This window comes from Uloborus diversus, chromosome 6 (genome assembly GCF_026930045.1).
Source record: "Uloborus diversus isolate 005 chromosome 6, Udiv.v.3.1, whole genome shotgun sequence".
NCBI classification, from domain to species: Eukaryota; Metazoa; Arthropoda; class Arachnida; order Araneae; family Uloboridae; genus Uloborus; species Uloborus diversus.
The window spans coordinates 20,509,746-20,535,989 of NC_072736.1; the positions used below are offsets into that span (position 1 = coordinate 20,509,746).

General features: G+C 34.0%; 2 protein-coding genes across 2 annotated transcripts; both read left to right on the forward strand.

The window, feature by feature from the left end:
- The first annotated feature begins 8,418 nt into the window (after positions 1 to 8,418).
- LOC129224263 (uncharacterized) lies at positions 8,419 to 12,998 on the forward strand. Its single transcript, XM_054858691.1, has 4 exons — positions 8,419 to 9,027; positions 9,124 to 9,316; positions 9,415 to 12,296; positions 12,408 to 12,998. The coding sequence occupies exons 1-4, from the start codon at positions 8,419 to 8,421 to the stop codon at positions 12,996 to 12,998; spliced, it is 4,275 nt and encodes a 1,424-aa protein (XP_054714666.1).
- Positions 12,999 to 13,861: 863 nt separating this feature from the next.
- LOC129224264 (uncharacterized) lies at positions 13,862 to 19,055 on the forward strand. The gene is made up of 2 exons (XM_054858692.1): positions 13,862 to 15,960; positions 18,965 to 19,055. Exons 1-2 carry the CDS (start codon positions 13,862 to 13,864, stop codon positions 19,053 to 19,055), a joined length of 2,190 nt encoding a protein of 729 aa, XP_054714667.1.
- The last annotated feature ends 7,189 nt before the right edge of the window (positions 19,056 to 26,244 follow it).

The following is a 26,244-nucleotide window of genomic DNA, read 5'->3' on the forward strand; positions in this document are numbered from 1 at the left end:
TTTATACAGTCATCAGACATGTCTTCCTATTCAGCAAGCATTTTTTGAAGTAGTCTTTTCCTATCTTCAAAGTTAATTCCTTCATCCAATACGGACAAAGCTACTAGTTCATCCCCTTAAGTACCATAAGTGATTTATGAATTTTTCAATCACTGCTTCTGCTGCATGTTTTTCATCATTTTGTACGCTGCAGGTTCTTGAGACACTAGACTTTATATTAATTTAAAGGCCTAGAATGGGTTGCTGCGAAAAACTATATCATCATACAACATTTAACTGTGTACGGGCAATCTCTTCATGTAGTGTCAATTTAAAATGCTTCTTAAATATATAAATTTTCAAACAAGAAATTCCTTTTGCCACCCCTCTGGGTCAGGGATAAGCTCCAGGTTGCCGAAAACATATCCTTGTAGGAGGGAGAACTTCACCAAGAAATATTACACGTTATGTGAATTCTGTGTGATATTTCTTAATTCCGCTTTCTATGAACAATAATATGTCATCGAATTCTTCTTTTAGAATTTAAATCGTAAGTGAAATTTTTGAATTTTGAAGCGCTTAAATAATGGAATATCGAGTCTAGAACTAAGAAAGGCAAGAACTTCTTTAAAGACACTCTGCAGTACGATTTCAAGTGCATGATGATAGCAATACAAATGCGATATATCACCGTTCAGCTTTTGCTCTAAAAAATTACCTGCACAATTTATACGGTTGGTATTGTAAGCCGCTATATAAAACACTACAGCTTGAACAGTTAGCAATAAAGAGCAATCATCTAAGATATCATATACAACTGAAGAAATATCTCAGAAATTCTGAGTAGCTGTTCAACATTGGAACCTGAAGCTATCATAGTAAGCCTATCGGCGTTTTTTTTCCAGTTACATCTCGATGTAGCTTTGTATCCCAGGGAATAACTAAAAAATCTAAATTTAAATTCGTGAAATCTGATTTTACCTCTCGAAGATTTTCTCTTGCTCTCTTAAGGGATGTACGATTGTCATAAGGTTATTTGGATTTAAATTTACTGCATCTACATAATCTGTTAATAAATAAGCAGCATCTTTGTCCCTAATATGGCATTTGTCTGACCGTGATGAAAGGCGAGCAGATATCAATAGTTGTCAAGCTTTTTTGCATTGTGGTAGATCAGATATAGAAAAAAGGTTCAATAGGTTAGGATAGATACCCATTTCGGTTTCTAAATCTTGTGAATTGCAAGAGGAATTTGATGATAATAAAGGACTATGTACTGAAATAGAAGACAGTTTAAAGTATAGATTTTTACATTATTCCGATATGGAATTTTTTTTTAATTTATATTTTAGATATGGAAAATAGAGTTTATTTTTATAATTGGGTAATGGGGGATTTTTCAAAATTTAAATTTTAAGAATGCATAAACATTTAAGTATATAAATAAAGAACAGGGAATTAAAATATATATGTCATTACTTATATTTATAGCATGGAAACCTAGTGACCCTATTTGCCACACCTATTACATACACAGAAATTTTTCTAAATCAACACCCACAAAGGCTGGAGGAGGCAATTTGTTGTTGTCAAAAATCATTCATTAATGGCCTAGGCCATTCATTAATGGCCTTTAGAATGCCTTGTGTCCATCTTGGTGGAAAGAAATGTCCCCCTGCCGTTTGGTTTGAAACGAGCGCGAATAGCGGTATGCCTGTCCCATAGCCATTGGTGTAAATGTACCCTATGTAATATGTAAAATTTTACAGAATGAAAGTGAGAGAATGGTTGGTCTGGAAGTAGCAACATCTATTGAGGTTCGAAATTACTTTGAAAATGAAACCTATGATTATTTTTACATAAAAATGAGAAAATCCACAATTTTTTCTGTAAAACTCAAAAAAGGGGGCCCTAGGGGCACGTGTTAATATTCATGGATTGACTTAAAATTTTGCATTGATCATTTATTTGTATAATGGAACAAATTGAGGGTGCGTCGTGTAAAATATCTACAACTTCAAAAATAAGGACCACCCTAATATATATATATATATATATATATATATATATATATATATATATATATATATATATATATATATATATATATATATATATATATATATATATATATATATATATATATATATATATATATATATATTTGTTGTACACGTGTTATTTTGAATATTCATTGGCAGCCTAAAAGCTGAATGAGCTGTTTGGCATGCATCCAGTAAAGTTACTGCAATGCCAGGTGATGCAACGGATAATGCGATGTCATAATTAGGTCATATTTCTGCAAAAATTGGCAAAATGAGAAATGTTTTGCTAGTTTCACATGGTATTGTAAAACAGCATTGAAGGGCTTTCTTTTCATGTAAGGTCAATTTAAATTGTTTCTTAAACGTAAAAAGTTTCAAACAAAAATTCTTTTTGCCACCCACGTGGCTCAGGGATAAGCTCCAGGTTGCCGAAAATATATCCTTGTAGGAGGAAATATTATTACAAGTTACGATAATTCTCTGTAATCTTTCTCAATTCCGCTTTTTACGAACAATAATATGTCATCAACTTCGTCTGTTAGAATTTAAGTGGTATGTGTACTTGATTGAAAAGTTATAAATTCCGAATGATGGAGATCTTTCCACAAAATTTTGAAGCGCTTAAATAATTGAATATTTGATCTAAAACTAAGAAAGGCAAGAACTTTAAGGACACACTCCGCAGTACGATTTCAAGTGCATCATGATGGCAATCCAAATGTAATAGATCACCGTTCAGTTTTTGCTCTAAAAAAATGTATGCAAAATTTATACGGTTGGTGTTGCAAGTCGTTATATGAAACACTACAAGAGCAGTTAGCAATAAAGAGCTATCATCTAAGATATCATGTACATCTGAAGAAATATCTAAGGAATTCCGAGTAGATGTTCAATATTAGGACCTGAAGCTATCACGGCAATCCTGTCGGCGTTCTTTTTCCAGTTACATCTGGATGTAACTTTGTATCCCAGTGAATAACTACAAAATCTAAATTTAAATTCATGAAATTTAATTTTACCTCTCGAAGATTTTCTCTTGCTCTCTTTAGGAATGTACGATTGATTACTTGGTCATTTGGATTTAAATTTACTGCATCTACAAAGACTGTAAATAAATGAACAACATTTTTATCCCTAATATGGCATTTGTCTAACAATGATGAAAGGCGAGATGATATCAATAGTTGGCAAGCTTTTTTGCATTGTGGTAGACCAGCTGTAGAAAACAAAAGTTCAACAGGTTAGGATAGATACCCATTTCGGCTTCTAAATCTTGTGAATCGCAAGAATTTGATGATAATAAAGGACTAAGAAATTGAAGAAAATTAATTTATAGATTTCTACATTGTTCCGATCTGGATATTTTTTTAAATTATATTTTAGCTATTTAAAATACAGTATATTTTTATGTTAGGAGTAATTGAGGATTTTTCGAAATTTATATTTTAAAAATTAAAAATTGAATAAGCATTTAATTATGTTTATAACTAAAGAACAGCGAATTAAAATATAATTGCAATTACTTATATTTATAGCATTGAAACCTTGCGACTCTATTTGCCACACCTATTACATACACGGGGAGTTTTGTATATCAACACTCCGAAATTCTGGAGGAGGCAATTTGTTGCTGTCAGAGATCATTCATTAATGGCCTATAGAATCCCTTGTGTCCATCTTGGTGGGAGGAAAAGTTCCCATGCCGCTTGGTTGGAACATCCGCAGAAAAGCGTTACGCTTGACCCAAGGCCATTAGTGTACATGTACCATCTTCAACATGTTAAATTTTACAGAATGAAAGTGAGAGAATGGTCAATCTGGAAGTAACAGCACCTATTGAGGTTCAAAATTACTTTAAATATAAAACGTTAGAATATTTTTACATAAAAAGTAGAAAATTCGCAATTTTTTCTTCGAAACTCAAAGAAGGGGGCCCCTAGGGGCACTTGTTAATGTTCATGGATTGACTTAAAATTTTGCAAGGATCATTTATTTGTATAATGGAACAAATTGAGGGGGCGCCGTGTAAAATATCTGCAACTTCAAAAATAAGGACCACCCTAATATATATACACAAGGTTTTAAATAAAAAGAAATTTACAGCAAACAGCATGCTTTTTCTGCAATACAAAGAGTAAAAGTCGTATAAAGTCTTAATTACGGAAACTCAATTAAACCAATCATTATTTTAGGTTCATTCGAACAAGTTGGAGAAAACCAAACAGCTAACTAACTAGTCACATTAAAATTTATATACAGTTTTATTGTAATATATCAATTTTTACTAAGCAGGTATGAGTTGAAATAATGCTTTTCTTTCTTTCTCTTGTTTACAACGTTCTTTTTTTTTCACATTAAACATTGGTCAAAGTCTATAAATATTTGGGATTTACTTTAAAACACTTTTTATACTTTATTATCTAATTTAGTTCATTATTTTAATCTGAAATAAATTGGAGGAATTTTTACAAAGATTCGAATTAAATGCATAAAATACTGAAATAGTTATCAATATGTACGAGGTTCAATTTTCTCGTAGGAAACACAAAACGCTGATGAGGCATGACGAATAGATCACATTCCCTCATTTATCCCAACGACATAATATTCACTTTCAGTGCTCGATAAAATTATTTCGATGTATCAGATAATTAGTTATCTGGAGGCTTAGTTAGAAATTTGAATCATATACTGAAATATGCTCTATCATTTTTAAATACATGTAAATTGAGTTAAGTTAGATTAGTTTAGATCATTGAAAATTAACTAGCAAAGATAATAGATGAACATACACTGTCGTGTCAACGTGGGCATTGAAAACTATGCTTCAAATATTTTCTTTTATCAAAAAAGAGCAGTTGTTCAAAATAGCTATATTTTGTAAAAAAAAAAAAAATGTTTCATTAAAATAGTTCAAGATACTATTTATTACAAAAGTAAAGTAGTTATTTTTCTCGGACTCTATCGCTTGCTGCATTCAACGAAAATAAACTGTATTGGTACTAAAAAAGTTGCTTGGGTTCAAAAAAAAAAAAAAAACTCAAATGACCTTTGGACCTTATCTAAGAGCCTTTCAAAAATCAGATATTCAATTCAAAATAAAATAAAAACCTTTTCCTAGCCACCCGTGGTAATAGAGGAAACCTAAATATCATTCTACTATAAGATGAGGAAGATTACATCCAAAATATTCAAAAGAACACAACCCCGCAGCAGAATTTGTTTTTAACAGTCTGCGACACAGTTTCAAAATTCCCAAAATAGCGTGCAAGGTGAACCATTTCTAGATTAGTCATAACATTTATTGTAAATCGTTGACAAGAAATGCCTGAAAATGAAATGCTTAATGTAAAGTAGGCTAAAAACCTCGAAAATAAAAACATCGAAAACTGAGGAGCAGGTAGCTGACGAATTTTTTTTTTTTTTTTTTACTATACGCTTCTGAGAACTCCTGCTTATATTTTAGGTTTTTTTTTTCATAAAATCTTTTATATGCGTTTGTTTTGTTACTTTTCACGTTCTGTTTTTTTCAAATTAAATTCCGAAACATTCGTGGAGAACGTGAAGGGAAAAAAAATCTTTTAAATTCAAAAATTGTCTGAAGACTTCCTAAAAAACTGCGGCGGTCTTCACAGAGTCAACTTGTTTGGAAGTCTTCAAAAGAGACTTTACCAGCCAGGAGTGTTGCTATATCAACAGTCAGAATCTCCTGCATAGTTTATTCAGACCCCCCCCCCCCCTTTTTTTCTTGAGGAGTATTAAGAATTCTCCAGAAAATCTTCCTTCAAAGTATAACGTTTGAAAATTGCTTATAGGAAGCAATTGCCCTTTAGGTGATATTTGTATAGTTTAAATTTTAACCCTAACTCCAGTGGATTAAACCTAAACTCCAGCAGTTCATTGTCTACCACATTTTCGTTTCTTCATTTTTCTTAAATGACAGTTTTATCAGTAAAACAGTTAAGATACCAGATCAATTTCAGCCTTGTCAAAATAAAGCATTTCTCTGCATGTCAAATATTACCAAACAATATTATCAAATTATCATGCCGTGGAGCCAGTTTTATTGCTGGTGACGTTAGGAGCGTTACTCAATCATTCGCTATTATATATATGAGGATTTTCAGGAGCAAAATTTCATCTTCGAAACACAAGAGTTATAAGATTCATCTTTGCATTCCAAAATGCAATGGTAATACATAATATAAATACATTTTCCCTAAAACAGCCCTTAAAATACTTTTTGCATCTTTAACCATGCCAACTTCTATCTTTTCCATAACAACTATCTACCATTTAGCTTGAAGCTTAAAACATGCCTTATTATACGGGAGGAGTTGAGTATCTTTCCATGATTCATAAAGCTGATCCTCTTGGAAAAAAAATGGTCCAAATTACTAGCCTTAAATCTGCAAAAAATAAAACTAATACATAGTTCTTTAAATAATTTCTCAGCAAGAAGACCGTTTTCACCAAACACATTATGTAAAGTTTTAGTACAAAGTATTAAAAAATGGTAAAATAAATTGTGAATTATATATTAAAATAACCTATCTATTTTGTTCCTTGCTATTAGAAAAAAAAAGTTCAACATCAGCCAAAAAACCAGCTTTTGTGGTTTTTATATGAGTTTGAAAGTTTTTTTTTTTTTAAACAAAATAGTTGCAGTTTTCCTAAAAAATAACCACAAAGGAGAGTCACTTATAACCCGATAACAAGTAAGCTTTGCAGGAAATTTCGCCATAAGAGTTAATGGCGAAAATAATTATAACTTTAATAGTCTTAATTGAAAAAGCGTAAGAAAAAAAAATTATTTAACCAGTAGTCCTCTCGCAAAATTGAGTCTTAGTTAATTAATTCACAAAACTAAGCTTCTTAAATTATTAACAAGTCTTAGATCCTTTAAACAACAACTTTTCTCGAATATGATTAGTTTAATTCTCCATGAACGCAAATACCATGATTAAACATTTTGTGAGCAACATATTAGTAATTACTTTTGTATATTTCCCTTTTGTGCAACATATGTTTTCGTAATAGTTTGTTAGAAAACGCAAAATTGGAAAGCGCGTGTGCTATTCAGAAATATAGAAAGTAAATGAACCTTAACTTTTCAGTACTTCCCAAAAATTAGCCACAAAGTGCTTCATTTCTATTTATGTAAAGTTAATTGCTTGGAGAAAATGCTACAATACTTCCGGTTATTACTTTCTTAATAAACTATCCTATTATACTTTGTCACACATTTGCAAATATATGTTTATTTAAAAAAATTAATTACACATTAATCAATGGTTCAGGATTTAGTGTAACCCCACTTTTATATGTTTTAACACATATTGAGAATCTTAATATAGTAGTTTTACATGTAAGGGCTGTGTTAGGTGAGGATACTGTGTTCAACCTTCACCCCCAATAGGGTCAATTGCGGCGGAAATAGTGCAATGGTATTTCACATTGATATTAGATTATGAAAAATGTGTAAAACTCATACATTTATAATTTGAAAAGAAATTAATTTAATTTAGTAAGAACTTTCTAAACGTATATTTAATTATATTTATAACTTGCTTTGTTTCATTGCGCATCTAAACCTTTAGATTTTTCAGTCCGTTGAATATCAATGCCTTTAGATTTTTAATCACGTTGAGTATTAATGCCTTTAGATTGTCCGTTGCGTGTTTAAGTCATTAGATTTTTAAGCTTGTTGAGCATTTAAGCCTTGGTATTTAAGCCCGAATATATACGGGATTTACTGTAGAATAATCCATTTAATGTTGTTAGATGTCGTTACCTAGATGTCGTCATAATGGTTCATCTTAATATATAAAAATCAATGTCCTGAGATAATATATATACATATATATATACATATATATATATATCAACGCACAGCCGAAACCGCTGAAGCTTCAGACTTGAAATTTGGCAGGCATGTCCGCATGATTACGAAAGTAACCACTAAGAAAGGATTTTTCGAAATCTCAATTAGTTCGGGAGAAATTAATTAAAACCTCTTAATTTCTGAGAAATTAAAACCTGTCATTGAATTCAAATCCCTTATTTTCGAAGGCTTTCCTCCATTCAAATCATTATTCAGTACTTCATCTCAACTTTTGGTCGATAGTGAACTATAAATTTAATATTGTTTTTGTTTCTCACGTGATTCTTCGAGGCTTTTCTTAAGTCAAATAATTCGCAAATAATTTTCAGTATTACAGATCGGACCCTTTTTTTCTTACTTTGTGTAAATTTTGTTGGCAAGCTGTTTTACTATTCAATTTTTGGTTTTTAAATAACATCATTTGTTTCTTGCAAATGTAATTAGAAAGGTTTAATTTGTTATTTTGTTTGATTTTATTATAAAACTTACTTTTTTAAAAACTCATTGAGGATGGAGCACATCAATGTGAACGGAACTATTCTTCCTCATCATGTCGTTAATATTACAGGTGATGGTGCATGTCTTTTCCGATCTCTTTCGTTTTTATTGTATAATAGTGAAGCTATGTTTAATGAAATTCGTGCTACCATAGTTAATTACGTTTATAATCATTGGGATCAATTTTCTATTATGTCATGTGATAAACACGGTAATAATTATGAAAGCTCCGAAGATTACTTAGTGGATATGTCGCAGGTTCATGTTTTTGGTGGATTCTGTGAATTATTCGCTGCTGGAGACATTTTTCAGTTCTTATTTGAAGTTTATTTTGAAGGCAAATTTTATGCAAAATTTGGAAATGACACTTTTCCAGTGAGAAGACTGAAATTTAGTGGTGATCTTTCAAATGGACACTTTGATGTTTACATACCGGTAAATGAAGCCAGTATAGTCTCTGAAAGTAGCACAGAATCACTCCATAATACCACTGATTTTGAAAACACTAAGGAAAAAAGGAAAAAAAGACGAGCCAGATTTTCAAATGCTACACATAAAAAGCAGTTGAAAACTGCGGTCAAAAAATATCAACAAAGTCACCCAGAAACTTTAGCTGCTGCTGTGAAGAAATATCAAACAAGTCACCCAGAAGCTTTAGCTGCTGCTGTCAAGAAATATCAAACAAGTCACCCAGAAGCTTTAGCTGCTGCTGTCAAGAAATATCAAACAAGTCAACCAGAAGCTGTAGCTGCTGCTGTGAAGAAATATCAAACAAGCCACCCAGAAGCTGTAGCTGCTGCTGTCAAGAAATATCAAACAAGCCATCCAGAAGCTGTAGCTGCTGCTGTCAAGAAATATCAAACAAGCCACCCAGAAGCTTTATCTGCTGCTGTCAAGAAATATCAAACAAGTCACCCAGAAGCTTTAGCTGCTGCTGTCAAGAAATGTCAAACAAGTCACCCAGAAGCTTTAGCTGCATCAGTCAAAAAATATAAAAAAATCACCCAGAAGCTCAGAGATCTGCTCAAAAAAATTATGAGAAACAAAATCCTGGTTTACGAACTGAACGCCGTTTACGTCCATGGAACACGAAAACCTACTCAGGTTTTGCATATGATTGTAATACAGAATATGAAAATGATATTGGTACTATGGACAATAAATGCCCAGTGTGCCATGCAAAAAAGTTCAAACGTGAAAGCCCAGGTTTGTGCTGCAGCGGGGGTAAAGTACAGCTTCCACCACTACCACCTCCACCAGAACCACTGTATAGTTTGCTCATGGGCCATCATCCAGATCACCGCCATTTTATTGATCGTATTCGGCAATACAACGGATGTTTTCAAATGACATCGTTTGGAGCCAAGCAAATTAAGGAGACTGGTTTCATGCCAACATTCAAAGTTCAAGGACAAGTTTACCATTTGTGTGGAAGTTTGCTCCCAGAAACAGAGCAACAGGCTCAATTCTTACAGATATATTTCGTAGGTGATGATGAAAAAGAAGCTCACATAAGGTCACACAACTATCCTGGTGTCAAGCCAGACTTGGTAAAGCAACTTCAACATATGCTGCATGAAGTAAATAATTACATCAAGGATTTAAAAACTGCGTTAGATAAGGTGCCACTTGAGTGTCGAAATTTTCAAGTAATGATTCATGCAGATCGTATGCCTGCCAATGCACATAAAGGACGTTTCAATGCACCATCAGCCAACGAGGTGGCTCTGGTGATTGTAGGACAGCAGTTTCAGCAGAGAGACATCATCCTTGAAAGCCGCAATGCAAAACAGCAACGAATAAGCGAACTCCATAGGGCATATGATGCTCTGCAATATCCTCTCATGTTTTGCTATGGGGAAGATGGATATTCAGTTGATGTACTTCAGCAAGATACTGCTGATAAGTTGGGGCCTACTACTAAATTACCTGTCAAGAAAACTGTTTCTGCAGCTCAGTTTTATTCCTGGCGTATAATGTTACGAGATACAGAAGAAAATTATCTGTTACGCTACTGTGCTCTTCTAAGTCAATTTTTAGTTGATGAGTATGCTAAGATAGAAACTGAAAAACTGAATTTTCTCAAATACAATCAAAGCAAACTGAGATCAGAGGAATACATTCATTTAAGAGATGAAGTAGGAAGGTATGATGCTGATCAAATAGGACAGAGAGTGGTATTACCATCATCGTTTATCGGTGGACCCCGTTACATGCACGAACGAGCTCAAGATGCCATGTCATATGTACGTCATTATGGAAGTTCAGATTTATTTATAACTTTCACGTGTAACCCAAAATGGAAAGAGATTCAGCGAGAATTGTATCCCGGACAGAAGCATTATCAACGTCATGACATCATTGCGAGAGTTTTCCATATGAAAGTGAAGGAGTTTATGGATCTTATAGTTAAAGGACAAGTTTTTGGTAAAGTTCGGTGTCACATGTTATCTGTAGAGTGGCAAAAACGAGGGTTGCCCCATATTCATTGCCTGCTGTGGCTGGAAGAAGCCATTACTGCTGATATGGTTGATAAAGTTGTGTGTGCTGAAATTCCAGATGTTGATCGTGATCCCCTTCTCTATGATATTGTTAAGGCTAATATGATTCATGGGCCATGCGGAAGAGTAAATACATTTTCTCCTTGCATGAAAGATGGTTGCTGCACAAAACGATATCCTCGCCCTTTCGTCCAAGAAACGCAGAGGGGACTAGATGGTTATCCTTTGTATCGTAGGAGAACTCCAGAGGACGGTGGTTTCACAGTTAATCTTAAAGGATTTCAGTTAGATAACAGATGGGTTGTACCATACAATCCCGTTTTGTTGCGTACTTTTGAATCTCATATCAATGTTGAGATAACGAATTCCGTAAAATCCATAAAGTATGTTTGCAAATACATCACTAAAGGAAATGATCAAGCAGCCTTCATTTTAAAGAATGATAAAGATATTGATGAGATAGAGATATACGAATCTGGTAGATATATCAGCAGTTCAGAAGCAGTGTGGAAAATATTGGGATTTCCTATTCATGAGAGATACCCTGCAGTAATTCATCTTGCTGTGCATCTGGAAAATGGCCAACGTGTTTACTTCACCGCACAAAATATTCATAACAAAGTTGTAAAACCTCCAGAGACAACACTTTCGGCATTCTTCAACCTTTGCAAAATTGATGAGTTTGCCAGAACACTTCTGTATGTTGAAGTTCCTTCGTATTATGTGTGGCAACAGAATAAAAAGTTTACAAGACGTAGGCGGGGAGAGAAAATTGATCAATGGCCAGGGATAAAGAAAGATTCTGCTTTAGGACGCGTTTACACAATTCATCCTAACAATGTTGAGTGTTACCACCTACGCCTCCTCCTCCATCATGTTAGAGGTCCAACATCTTTTTCTTATTTAAAAACTGTAAGCAATGTTGAATACCCTACATTCAAAGCTGCATGCATGGCAATGGGATTGCTCGAGGATGATAAACAGTGGCAATACACTATTGAGGAAGCTATTTTAAGCAGCTCATCATTCAAACTGCGAGAACTTTTTTCAGTGATCTTGGTATTTTGTCATCCCTCTGATCCACGAAGCCTTTGGGAAAAGTACAAGGACAGTTTTTCAGAAGACATCCAGTTTCAGCATGAAAGACAACTGCAAGACTCCGCTCTTTCAACTAAGGACAAAGCGTACAACCAATGCTTGATTCTGATTGAAGACACTGTTCAGACTCTGGGAGGTCAGCGCTTAATGGATTATGGTTTACCTCAGCCTGAGCGATTTGAGACTAATTTGCAAAACAGAGAGTACATGCGAGAAACACATTTTGATCTTGAAGATTTGAAGAAAAAAGTACATAATGCTGAAGCCTCTCTAACAGGCGAACAGTCCAGCGTATATCAAAAGGTCCTCAACAGCCTCGAGTCTGGTACAGGCAAAATATTTTTCTTAGATTCACCTGGTGGAACTGGAAAAACATTTCTCTTAAATTTACTTCTTTCAAAGGTCAGAAGCAATAAAGGCATTGCCTTGGCAACTGCATCATCTGGAATAGCTGCAACGTTATTGGAGGGTGGAAAGACAGCTCATTCTGCTTTTAGATTACCCCTTAACCTCAATTACTCAGAGAATCCAACGTGCAATATTAAAAAACAGAGTAATTTGGCTAAGGTTTTACGTGATTGTAAACTCATTATCTGGGATGAGAGTACTATGGCTCATAAAGCAGGATTCGAGGCTCTTAATGCAACTCTCAAAGATCTAAGAAATTCTGAGGAAGTAATGGGTGGAGTAACTGTTCTACTAGCAGGAGATTTTCGGCAAACGTTACCGGTTGTACCTAGAGGAACACGTGCAAATGAAGTTAACGCATGCATCAAATCGTCTTATCTATGGCCTAAAGTGCAGAAACTTCGTTTGAGTAAGAATATGAGAGTTCATTTACATGGAGATGCGTCAGCGGAATTGTTTTCTAATCTTCTCCTTAAAATAGGAGACGGATTATATCCTGAATGTGCTGGCAAAAATTATTGTACCCCACGCACTCGCTACGATAGTAACGGAATTGCCAGATCTCATCGCCAAGATTTATCCTGATGTTGCTGATATAAAAAATAAGCCCATTGAATGGTTGTGCGAGCGTGCCATCTTATCTCCAAAAAATGATACAGCCGCAGAAGTCAACAGCATCTTATTAAAGTCGTTTACTGGAGAAGATATTTACTACAAATCTTTTGATACAACAACAAATCGTGATGATGCAGTGCAGTATCCAAAGGAGTTTCTTAATACCTTAGACCCTCCAGGTTTTCCACCTCACCTACTTCACCTGAAAGTTGGAACACCAATAATGCTACTACGAAACCTTTGTCCACCAAAGTTATGCAATGGCACCAGACTACAAGTGATTAGACTTAATAAGTATGTTATCGAAGCTACGATAATGACTGGATGTGCTCGAGGAGAGTTGGTTTTAATACCCCGCATTCCATTAATTCCGTCGGACTATCCTTTTGAATTTAGAAGAGTGCAGTTTCCTGTAAAAGTTTGCTTTGCAATAACCATTAATAAGTCGCAAGGGCAGACGTTAAAAGTAGCGGGGATCGATTTAAGAGAAGACTGTTTTTCACACGGCCAATTTTATGTAGCTTGCTCCAGAGTCAGTTCATCAAGCAGTTTAATAATTTTAGCACCAGAAAAAAAAACCAAAAATGTTGTATACAAAGAAGTTCTTGCTTAAACACACAGGCATAACAATAAAATGTGGATGGTCTGCGTTTTCAAAGAAAATCAATACTTTAAAATGATCGTTAATAACAGTTAAGGATCGGTTTAGGCCAAGGGCATATATATTAGGAGTCCAGGGGTCCGGGACCCTCCCAAAATTAGAAAAAAAAATTAAGCAAGCATACAATCCCGTTTTGTTGCGTACTTTTGAATCTCATATTGTTGTTGAGATAATGAATTCCGTAAAATCCATAAAGTATGTTTGTAAATACATCACTAAAGGAAATGATCAAGCAGCCTTCATTTTAAAAAATGATAAAGATATTGATGAGATAGAGATATACGAATCTGGCAGATATATCAGTAGTTCAGAAGCAGTGTGGAAAATATTGGGATTTCCTATTCATGAGAGATACCCTGCAGTAATTCATCTTGCTGTGCATCTGGAAAATGGCCAACGTGTTTACTTCACCGCACATAATATTCATAACAAAGTTGTAAAACCTCCAGAGACAACACTTTCGGCATTCTTCAACCTTTGCAAAATTGACGAGTTTGCCAGAACACTTCTGTATGTTGAAGTTCCTTCGTATTATGTGTGGCAACAGAGTAAAAAGTTTACAAGACGTAGGCGGGGAGAGAAAATTGATCAATGGCCAGGGATAAAGATAGATTCTGCTTTAGGACGCGTTTACACAATTCATCCTAACAATGTTGAGTGTTACCACCTACGCCTCCTCCTCCATCATGTTAGAGGTCCAACATCGTTTTCTTATTTAAAAACTGTAAGCAATGTTGAATATCCTACATTCAAATCTGCATGCATGGCAATGGGATTGCTCGAGGATGATAAACAGTGGCAATACACTATTGAGGAAGCTATTTTAAGCAGCTCATCATTCAAACTGCGAGAACTTTTTTCAGTGATCTTGGTATTTTGTCATCCCTCTGATCCCCGAAGCCTTTGGGAAAAGTACAAGGACAGTTTTTCAGAAGACATCCAGTTTCAGCATGAAAGACAACTGCAAGACTCCGCTCTTTCAACTAAGGACAAAGCGTACAACCAATGCTTGATTCTGATTGAAGACACTGTTCAGACTCTGGGAGGTCAGCGCTTAATGGATTATGGTTTACCTCAGCCTGAGCGATTTGAGACTAATTTGCAAAACAGAGAGTACATGCGAGAAACAAATTTTGATCTTGAAGATTTGAAGAAAAAAGTACATAATGCTGAAGTCTCTCTAACAGGTGAACAGTCCAGCGTATATCAAAAGGTCCTCAACAGCCTCGAGTCTGGTTCAGGCCAAATGTTTTTCTTAGATTCACCTGGTAGAACTGGAAAAACATTTCTCTTAAATTTACTTCTTTCAAAGGTCAGAAGCAATAAAGGCATTGCCTTGGCAACTGCATCATCTGGAATAGCTGCAACGTTATTGGAGGGTGGAAAGACAGCTCATTCTGCTTTTAGATTACCCCTTAACCTCAATTACTCAGAGAATCCAACGTGCAATATTAAAAAACAGAGTAATTTGGCTAAGGTTTTACGTGATTGTAAACTCATTATCTGGGATGAGAGTACTATGGCTCATAAAGCAGGATTCGAGGCTCTTAATGCAACTCTCAAAGATCTAAGAAATTCTGAGGAAGTAACGGGTGGAGTAACTGTTCTACTAGCAGGAGATTTTCGGCAAACATTACCGGTTGTACCTAGAGGAACACGTGCAAATGAAGTTAACGCATGCATCAAATCGTCGTATCTATGGCCTAAAGTGCAGAAACTTCGTTTGAGTAAGAATATGAGAGTTCATTTACATGGAGATGCGTCAGCGGAATTGTTTTCTAATCTTCTCCTTAAAATAGGAGACGGATTATATCCTGAATGTGCTGGCAAAATTATTATACCCCACGCACTCGCTACGGTAGTCACGGAATTGCCAGATCTCATCGCCAAGATTTATCCTGATGTTGCTGATATAAAAAATAAGCCCATTGAATGGTTGTGCGAGCGTGCCATCTTATCTCCAGAAAATGACACAGCCGCAGAAGTCAACAGTATCTTATTAAAGTCGTTTAGTGGAGAAGATATTTACTACAAATCTTTTGATACAACAACAAATCGTGATGATGCAGTGCAGTATCCAGAAGAGTTTCTTAATACCTTAGACCCTCCAGGTTTTCCACCTCACCTACATCACCTGAAAGTTGGAACACCAGTAATGCTACTACGAAACCTTTGTCCACCAAAGTTATGCAATGGCACCAGACTACAAGTGATTAGACTTAATAAGTATGTTATCGAAGCTACGATAATGACTGGATGTGCTCGAGGAGAGTTGGTTTTAATACCCCGCATTCCATTAATTCCGTCGGACTATCCTTTTGAATTTAGAAGAGTGCAGTTCCTGTAAAAGTTTGCTTTGCAATAACCATTAATAAGTCGCAAGGGCAGACGTTAAAAGTAGCGGGGATCGATTTAAGAGAAGACTGTTTTTCACACGGCCTATTTTATGTACCTTGCTCCAGAGTCAGTTCATCAAGCAGTTTAATAATTTTAGCACCAGAAAAAAAAAACCAAAAATGTTGTATACAAGGAAGTTCTTGCTTAAACACACAGGCATAACAATAAAATGTGGATGGTCTGCGTTTTCAAAGAAAATCAATACTTTAAAATGATCGTTAATGACAATTAAGGATCGGTTCAGGCCAAGGGCATATATATAAGGAGTCCAGGGGCCCCGGGACCCTCCTAAAATTAGAAAAATATAGGTAATAAGTAATTATTATAGGAGATTTTTATTTACTACGTGCACCAAACACTGTTATCCCCTGCTAATTCCATTACCCGAGCAATGCCGGGTATGGGAATGCTAGTATTAAATAAACATGAATAGATTTCTTTCTCATGTTACCATACATTAATATTCACTTTTATGTACATATCTAACTATTTAACAGGTAATGTCAACTTTTGCCAGTTTCCGGATTTATTATCCGCAAAATATGTAGTGCAGAAGAAAAAGTGCACAAATGAAAAGTAGTAAAATATTTAAAAGTAAGAAAACTTTTTAATCGTAAAAGAGATTTTTTAAAATCTCCATCTATGTTAACAATAAATAAGCAATGTGTCTGTAATATTTAACATAAAAATGCTCTAAAAAATTTAGAAAGGGTTTCCGCTTCCCTTTTAACTCTTCGTTTTAAATTGCTAGCAGGAAACATGAATCTTAATTTCAAAATGCAAATAGCTTAGCGGAGCTCCCATTAGGCCTGATGTTAAAGTAATTGAAGTTAAAAGTCCAGAGGGAAAACTGTTAACATCTTATCGATAGTAATTAATAACATTACTAAATAAGATAACCATTAATCAACATAATGAAACAAGATGTTAAAAGGAAATGAGAATGGCATATTTGGAGAACTAATGGAAAAATGAATTAGATTTTCGTGTACTAATTAATGGACTTTAAAAGCGTTTGTATGTACAGTGAATAGCACATGTGCAAATGAGGAAATATTAAATTATGGACCACTTTCGCCTATATTTAAGTCAAACTATGTGTTATTTTAAATCGGGAGTTATCTGACTCAAACTTTTTATTTTTTATGCAATTGAAGTTTATGCGCTTTGTAAAAAGCCAATGTGATCACTTTCTTAAAAATCAGAAGTTTATTGCAAACAATTTCTTTACAGGTAAACAAAGTTAACATGTTAAAGTTAACTGCAAAATTAGTTATTACTTCCTTTTACGAAAAAAGGAAGTATTGAATTCGCGAAAAAAGTTTCACTCAAAAATCGACATTAATTTCCATTTTACTCACCCCCGAATAAATGTTGAGTTTTTTTTTTTTTTTTTTTTTTTCTCGACTCGGCCACACGCGGATAAGTGCCTAGGAACATATAGACACGCGAAATATCCATTTTGACGATTCCCGAGTTAATTACAATGAGTTGTCCCGTGACGTCTGTATGTACGTATGCATGTATGTGCGTATGTGCATATGTGCGTATGTATGTCGCATAACTCAAGAACGGTATATCCTAGAAAGTTAAAAGTTTGGTACGTAGACTCCTAGTCCCCGCAGTGGGGTCTAGTTGTGCACCTCCATTTTTAATTGCATTCGGGTTTTTCTAAAGGAATCTATTGCCAAATCATTGTTAATTTCGATGTAAACTCAAGTGTTGTTATAGTTTTGCGGACACTTGGCGATGTATCGCCAGTCTTTTGGTCGCCAATTTGGCGACAAATTTGGCGCTTTTTGTTAAAAATCTGATTTTAATTTGGCCGCTGTTGGTGATATTTAGACAGTAAACTATTGAATCACATTAAAATTGCCAGTAATGGGGAAATGACTTTAAATTGGAGTAAAAGGAAGTCATGTGGTGCACACATCAGCTCGTATTATTTAGAAAATCCTCTGAAATACTGAATCTGATAGCTGCAGAAAACAATTTTCAATGCTTACATTTGTTTGATCTTGTATTCAAATGAATAGTTTGGTTATTGATATTGGATAGTGAAAAGTTCAGTTTATTGACTCTTTTCTGCTTTGTGACCTGTAGAAGAAATATTTTTAACCATGTTTAATCCTGGATAAAAACAAAGTTAGCATTTTTTAGCTCTAAGCGCTCTTTTATGTGTGTGCAACATTTATTTCAAATTTTTCAGCACTGACAGAGGATTTTCGTATAAACAGAGAAAATGAGTTGACTTTATGTATGTGGTTGACACATTATGGTATAATTACTATTGAAAGAACTGGCATTTAATTTTGGAATTGAGCTTACATCCATATGAATGATGGTAATGACGTACATATATGATGATGACGATACATTTTGATTCATGGGCATAAATTTAGTTTTAGAAAAAGCTAAAAAATACGGAGAGAAGCTCGAAGTAAAAGACTCAAGTTGGAACAGGAATCAGGGCTAACTGAAATATTTCAGTATATATTCAATATTTGAAATATTCATATTCTAACTAAAGAAATATTTCAAGCTAGAGATTACTTAATGGTGTAAGTGTTCATTCCATTTTCACGAATGTGACGTTTATACTTATATAAATGGTGTCCCAAAATTAAAGCAAAACTTGAACTTCCGCGGTTTTTGCAGTAATTTGTTAGCAACTTGTAAAAAAGAACAACTCAACAGCTGAGAGTTAAGTAAAAATGGACTGTTATACGATACAATATAGCGTGTTTTCATTTTTGAGAAATATTTTTGATGTAAGGAAAGTTGGGTCTGGTTAGCAATAACTGTTACTCGATATCGCGACATGATTACGCTGTTGTTTCTGATGAAATTGGATAATTTTGGTGTGTCCAATATGTAGTTGCAACAAGACGGTGCCACATGCCAGTGAAGGAGTTCAATTACTGCATGAGACATTTCCTGGTCGTGTAGTCTCTTGTTTCAAAGGTTAAAATTGGTACCTAGATCATGTGTTAACACCATTTTTTTTTCTTATGTTTTTTACTTCCTTTTACAAAAAAGGAAGTATTGTATTCGCGAAAAAAATTTCCACTGAAAAATCGACCTTAATTTCTATTTTACTCACCTCCGAATGAACATTGAGTTTTCTTTTCGACTCGACCACACGTGGATAAATGCCTAAGAACCTATAGACACGCGAAATATCCATAATGATGATTCCCGAGTTAATTACAACGAATTTTTTTGTGACGTCTGTATGTACGTATGTATTTATGTGCGTATGTATGTCGCATAACTCAACAACGGTTAGTCCTAGAAGGTTGAAATTTGGTACGTAGACTCATAGTGGGGTTTAGTTGTGCACCCCCTCTTTTGGTTGCATTCAGGTGTTTCTTAAGAAGTCTTTTGCCCCTTTTTGGGGGGGAATCATTGTTAATTTCGATGTAAACTCAAGTGGTGTTACAATTTGGCGGACACTTGGCGATATATCGCCAGCCATTTGGTCGCTAAGTTTTGTCGTCAACTTGGCGACATATTTGGCGTTTTTTTTTTAAATTTGTTTTAATTTGGCCAGTGTTGGTGATATTTAGAGAGTAAATTATTGAATCATATTAAAATTGCTAGTAATGGGGAAATGACATTAAATTGGAGTAAAAGGAAGTCATGTGATGCACACATCAGCTCATTTTCTTTTTGTTTTTTTTTTCAAGTCAAAGGTCTATATCAACAAGTCCACAACCAACTGTGCATTATCGTGTTACGATATCCAGCAGCCGTAACAGTTATTGTTTCATCAGGCTCAAATTTCATTATTTTTTAAATAAATTTAATAGTGTAGATAAACACGTTGTTATATCGCATAACACGCCGCGTATACTTAACCTAAACTCCCAGTTGTCGAATTGTTCTTTTTTCTAGGTTGCTTACAATTTACTGCAAAAATAATGGCGAATTCAAATCTTGAGCCCATTTATGGACACCCTTTATTTTCACTTGATCGACTTAATTTTATGCGTTCGCTTATAATTCAGATACGTTCAAATCTAAGGTACATGGAAACATAAATTCGAATGTAGGGAATGAAAAATTGTAGTGGAAGATTTATTGTGTTATCGTATTTGTGTGATCGTGCTGTCACGTTCGAAACACGTGCACATCATTGTTTTTTAATACAAGAATATTTCTTTTGAAATAATACTTCATATTATGATACACAATCGTTCCTTTATGATCGAATAAATAAAAAAATAATAATGAAAGTCAAAGTTTTAAATTAAGGGAATAAAGCACAAATATGTGAGTAAACAATAAAAATGCCACATTCATGCAAATGATTTGAACAACAAAAGAATACGCAAATAAAACAGAATTTTTATGTATGTGTGTATATTCTCTATGCAAGTCCACACTTTACGTCAGATCTCGACGAAATTTGGCAGGGAGATACTTGAGCACCAGAGAAGGAACGTAAAGGGCGCCTATTTTTAAGCGCCAAAAATGTACTGAACCGTTCGAATTTTATTTTTAGGATCCGAAAACGGCATTAACTGGATCATTCTACCTAAAACAATCATCCGATTACCTTCCTCCTTCGAAAGCCTGCGAAAAATGAAGTGGTTTATTTTTCCCTGATTTCAAAACACCAAGGCTGTAAAATGACATAGATAAAAGTTTTAAGCATTTTTAAGCAAATGAACATCAATATTAAATTGGAATTTATGTCTGCCGCGAGTTTAGTTTTAATTGACGTGAGTAAAATCATTGAGAAGATAAATGCTATTTTTTTTCCATCGACTGTGAAAAAATAAAATTCTTGCTTTTTTTTTTTTCTGAGACTTTTCCTAAAATCAGGGGATTGGATTTTGATTTTTTTCCCTTTCGGTTATTTTTACGCGATCAGTCGGGAAATTTTACAGTATTTCTTTCCTTTTTTTTTTTTTTTTTTTTGTGTGTGTCTGATTGTGGAACACGCGTCACTGACGAGGAAGACTAGACAAAACCGGACGACGCAGCTGGTTATTAAAATAATGCAGAAAAAATTGTTAAAAATATTTTAAATTGACTTACACTGTGTATAAGGTGTTAAAAAAGGATGAATAAAAATAATTTATTAAGACAGTTTTTCTATTCTTACATTTTTAGACCTTAGATTCATTCAAAATCGTTCATTATTTTTCCGGGACTGTTTCCGTTGTGAATTTGTCTTAGCTTTTTAACATAATCTTAGCTTTTTAACATAATCGTTTGTTTGCTTAGCGACATTTTTTTTTTGTCCTTTTGAGATAAATGTACCAATTCCAATTCATTTTTGGAATAGTATCATTTAGTTTATTTCAAAAATTTTAAAACGGTTTCACTTTTTTTTTTTTTAGCAGATGGTGCATTTAGCACAAACACATGAAGAATGAGTAAAATGTAAAAATGCAACAAGGTAAACTAGTCGACCCGTGCGGAACTCCGCACTGTGCTTCAAATCGTTTCATAAGGCATTTCGCTCTTTAAGAATTTCAAAGGAAGAACATTATGACGAAGAACCGAAAAAAAAGTAAGCGCAGAAGAGAAGGCATGTAATTTAAAGACCTCAGTAACAAAACCTCGTTAAATACAACGTTGTGATAATTTGATCATAGCTCCCCTTTTAATCGTACATATTTTCAATGCAAACATAAATGTCATTAAAAGTGTGGCTGAGTGGTGACTCGTGAAAAAATAATTGTGCATGTGAAAAAACAGGTTGTGGCAAATACAGTCCTGCACATGTCAGCATCTGACGGGAAAAAAAGAAACATTAAAGAGATATTTATTGGCACGCATTCGAATTGGCGCCATTCTAACTAACAGCCCGACACCCCAACAAACCTAGCAATTGCGCCTTCCTTTTCGAAAGCTATTCATTGAAGGAATGCGTAGTAAAAAACAGCAAAAAAGCTTTTTGCCAAAAAAAATAATAATAATAATAAGATCATGCATCTGTGTTTTGTCATTAACCAGCATGATACGATTTAAAATTATTCGCAAAGCATGGAATTTGATTAAAGAATGACCAAGATCTCACGTAGCGATTGAAGCAAACATTCTAGAGAAGTAATAATTTTGATTGAAAATAAGTGTTTTTATCTTTGAATATTGAACTATTTCACATAGAAGGTTGCTTTAACCGTTACGGCTTAAATGCCCTCACATGTTTCTCTTTTAATCGAACACTTAAAATTCAAAACCAAAACCAGTTGAACTGAGTCCGTTCTTAAGTGTAATTTTTCGAACGTAGACAAAATGTATTTTTTTTTCAGCAGAAAGCAGAGGAGTAGAAAATAATTTCTTGCTAATGAAGTTGATAATACTTTTAATGCTTTATATCGTATTCGCGCGAATAAAAAATTAAAGGTTTACTGAGTGAAACTCGTAGTTTTAATCGGGCGTAGTATTTTTTCATTTGTACAAAAGGTCGAACACTGCTATTAGAAACATCTACATTTTAGCATACAATAAAAATGTTTTTCTGCACAAAAAGGATTTCTTTAGGTAAATCTAATACTTTTTTATGCTTACATTATGTTGAGTGGTCTGGATGTAGTCAAAGAACACAGTTCGATTAATAATCAACTTATCCGAATGATAACTGTAGCCTGCATAAAGGAGTCGAAACACCAAGTAGCATTCCCACTGCATTTATTTTATTAGGTGTGTATGTTATGAGCACATGTAATGCGTAATACTAATATAAATTTGATATTATGTCGGACAGCCCAAGCTTGCCCGAAGTTCAGATAGTTTATAGCCAAACGCTCTACCGAAAAAAACTTATCAATTAAACCGAACAATTAAGTCCAGTGCTGTTAAGCTTTATTAAAATATGAACACACACACAGGCTATTTTTTTTTTTTTTTTTTGCCGAAAGCGACGTAAAAAATGGAAAACTGCATTAGAACTTTGCTTTAAAAAATGCATAAGAACTACAGGCAGCATCAAGGTTTTGAAACAGCAAGAGGCGATTTCGAAAACTTGAATTTTCGACCGTAAGTCTTTTTTTCGTCATTGGCCAGCCTGATAAGTTTTAAAATGAGAGGGGATTAATATATAAGATAAGATATTGAAGAAAAATGTTTTTATTTTTGAAAATTTTTACAATTTGTTATCGCAGGCTGCTTAAACCGTTATAACTTAGATGGCAGCACGTGTTCATCATTTAACAGCACGGTTAAAATACAAAATAAATTGAACTATGCTTTCGAATGTAGTAAAAATGTGATAAGGTATTTGTTTTTTAGCAAAAAGAAGAAAAAATATATATTTTACCCTTCAAATTGAGATAGTATTTTATTTATTTGTACAAAGAGTCAAAAACTCATTAGAAGAATATATATTTCAATATACGATTTATTATTTTTTTGCTGAACAAAAAACAATTCTATTGTAGTCTGAAATCTTAAACCTTTTACTTATATTTTCGCTTACAATATGCTTTAATTTTCTTTCCAGAGACAAAGCTTCAAAAAAAAAAAAAAAAAAAAAAAACACGTGCAATTTCGAAGTAATTTAGCACAAAATCACTGAATGTTTTCATATCAGCAAGGAGCATTTCCTTCTCATAGTTGTTATCCATTTAATTCAGTGTTCATGTAATGCGCGATATTTCTCTAATTTTTTTGTTGCAGATTGTTCGGACGAGGCACAGTGGGGCAAGTGTACGGAGAGCTTGGACATTTCAGTAAAACCAATTTCTACTTAAAAATGTGATAATATTTTGTTATTTAAAATGTAAAGATAATCAAATACTAAGTCATTAGTGCAAAATAAAATATTTAATTAACATTTAAAAACTATTTTTAAAGAAATAAGTAACAGTATTTTAGCCAATTTCTATTCCATCATCTTCAAGCAAATTCTTCACTTGTTGTGACATTTTGTGGTGCAAACTGCAAATCTTTGGACGCAAATTTGAGATAAGAGGATCAGAATTGATTAATAAATTATTAAAAACGTCTCTATTGTTATCTATTCTGGACGTTTTCCTTGAATGCAATTCCCTATACGATCGAAAATACTTATGGTTTGTCTCTTGAGCGTCTTCGGAGAGTTGACCGATTGGTACTATAGCATATTTAGCTATTTTGGGTCCGTGTATAAGTATGTACTGTAACGGGCATAAAATACCAACCATATACATTCACATACATCTGAACTGTCTCTTTCATATATATTTCAAATTTTTTAAATTTAATCGTGAATCCAGATGAAATAACTTGCAAAATCGTTGAAAATCGTTTTATCATGTCAAGATTTATTCCGGTAATGGAAGCTGATAATTCTGCATTCGCAAAGAACTTTCGTGACGTATTTCCGTCGTTGGATGTTCCATGGCCTTGTTTTACATAATCTACCATCAATCCCAGCTTAGATTTAAAGTCGTTTTGTATTCTTGTCTTTCTTTGTTGTAACAATTTTTTGTGGACAGGTGACTTCGCACTCCACTCCTTGAAGTCAAGCCTATATGCAATGTGTATGAGGCATTCAAAATAACGTATCCAACAATGCAGAGGTGATAAACCAAAACTAAAATGGTCTTCTTTAATTTCTTTTTTGTTCACCACACTTAAATTATTTATTTCTTTAGGTAACGCGTCGCAAATATAACAACGCATCGAGGAAGTAGTTTCCGTTAAGTAGTTGCAAATTTTGCCATCCACCATAGTTAAATGCAATTCATAATTTATGGTAATAACATGATCTTGATCTACGAGTATGTATGGCTGAAGGGTATCTATTTGCGATTGCACTTTTTCTACGAAATTTGTCGCTGTTTCTTTCGTTTCCTTTACAAATTCGAAACTTATTGGTCGACAAAATCTAGTAGAAGAAGGCTTTTCATTGATCCAAACCACCATATCTATATCTTTCATGATAATTTTAAGGGGGACTACACTAATAATAAATACCGTTGAGTCATCTATTTCAGTGCTAGAAGATTGTTTGTACTGCGACTGGTTGGAAGCACCGTCACATCCCCATTTTAATATCATAGTGAGGTTCTGAGGGGAGCTTTTTTCAATTTTATCAGATAACAATTTTATGAATCGGGAAGAAGTATGATCTAATAAATTTTGTAAACCTACGTTAACTCCGGAATCTGTAACTTTTACATTATCAGGATAGCACTCTGTTTTAGTAATTTGAATTTTTTTATAACTCGGATAAATGTTCCTGCCCAAATCTTTTGCATTTTTTCTGAGAGCATCATATTGAAACCGCGTAAGTTTAGCAGTTGCATACATGGCTAACATTTTTTCATTGTAATCAGGAATATTATTAGGTTTAGAGAGATTTTCACAAAATTCTTTTATTGTTTCAATATGCTCGGGATGGTTTTGGATTAAAATTAAAAATATATACTGCCTCGTCGTCAGACCTGAGCTTTTTGTTTAAGACAAAATTAAACATTTCGTCGGAACAGTTTCTTCAATGTTCAGTTTTTCTGCGTTTTTGTCGATCTGACAAATGTTCAAACGATTTCGAGCGTAATGGAGGAGAAATACCTGTTGATGAACAAGGCACAAGTTCATAAATGAATTCTTCCAAAAAAGACAAATCCATATTCAGCCACTGTTCATTTTTCCTGAGAAACGGTTCCAAAGTTCTATTTGACGAAGACCACTTCGTTGATAAATAATTGCACCATTTTCTCAATTTATCTCTTAATTTCGTCTTTGTCGTATTTGTAATCTCAGAACCAAGAGTGTCAATAAATTTTTCCAGAGCCAGGTCGTAATCGGTAAAAGGAATAGAATTTGTCTTTAAAAAAATAAAAAGGCCACGTTGGTTTTGAAACTCATCTTTCACCAGCAAGTCTATGGGGTCAAGCACCGATATCATTCAAGTTTGCTTACCAAAGCGAGCGTACACTAGAATTCATATACACTAGAGCCATTGTAGAATTACATTCTTAAGTACAAAACTTTAGACTGCACAAGAAACGTATTTATAGATCACCGAATAGCAATAATTGATAAGCGAAATCTTTAGAACATAAACAACAACTCTAACTAATACCAAGACCTATTTAGAAAATATCATTAAATGAAGCATGAGCAGACGATAGATTAAACATTAAAGTTAAATTCATTTTTTATCACATTGTTCTAGTTTTTTCGTTTATGGCTGTTTAATAACAGACGATATTT

Coding starts and splice junctions, on each gene's coding strand:
- LOC129224264 (XM_054858692.1), top strand. CDS start 13,862: ATGAATTCCGTAAAATCCATAAAGTATGTTTGTAAATACATCACTAAA. Junction 15,961..18,964: donor ACTGGATGTGCTCGAGGAGA/GTTGGTTTTAAT, acceptor TCCAATATGTAG/TTGCAACAAGACGGTGCCAC.
- LOC129224263 (XM_054858691.1), top strand. CDS start 8,419: ATGGAGCACATCAATGTGAACGGAACTATTCTTCCTCATCATGTCGTT. Junction 9,317..9,414: donor TGTCAAGAAATATCAAACAA/GTCACCCAGAAG, acceptor AAAATCACCCAG/AAGCTCAGAGATCTGCTCAA. Junction 12,297..12,407: donor TAACAGGCGAACAGTCCAGC/GTATATCAAAAG, acceptor CTTCTTTCAAAG/GTCAGAAGCAATAAAGGCAT.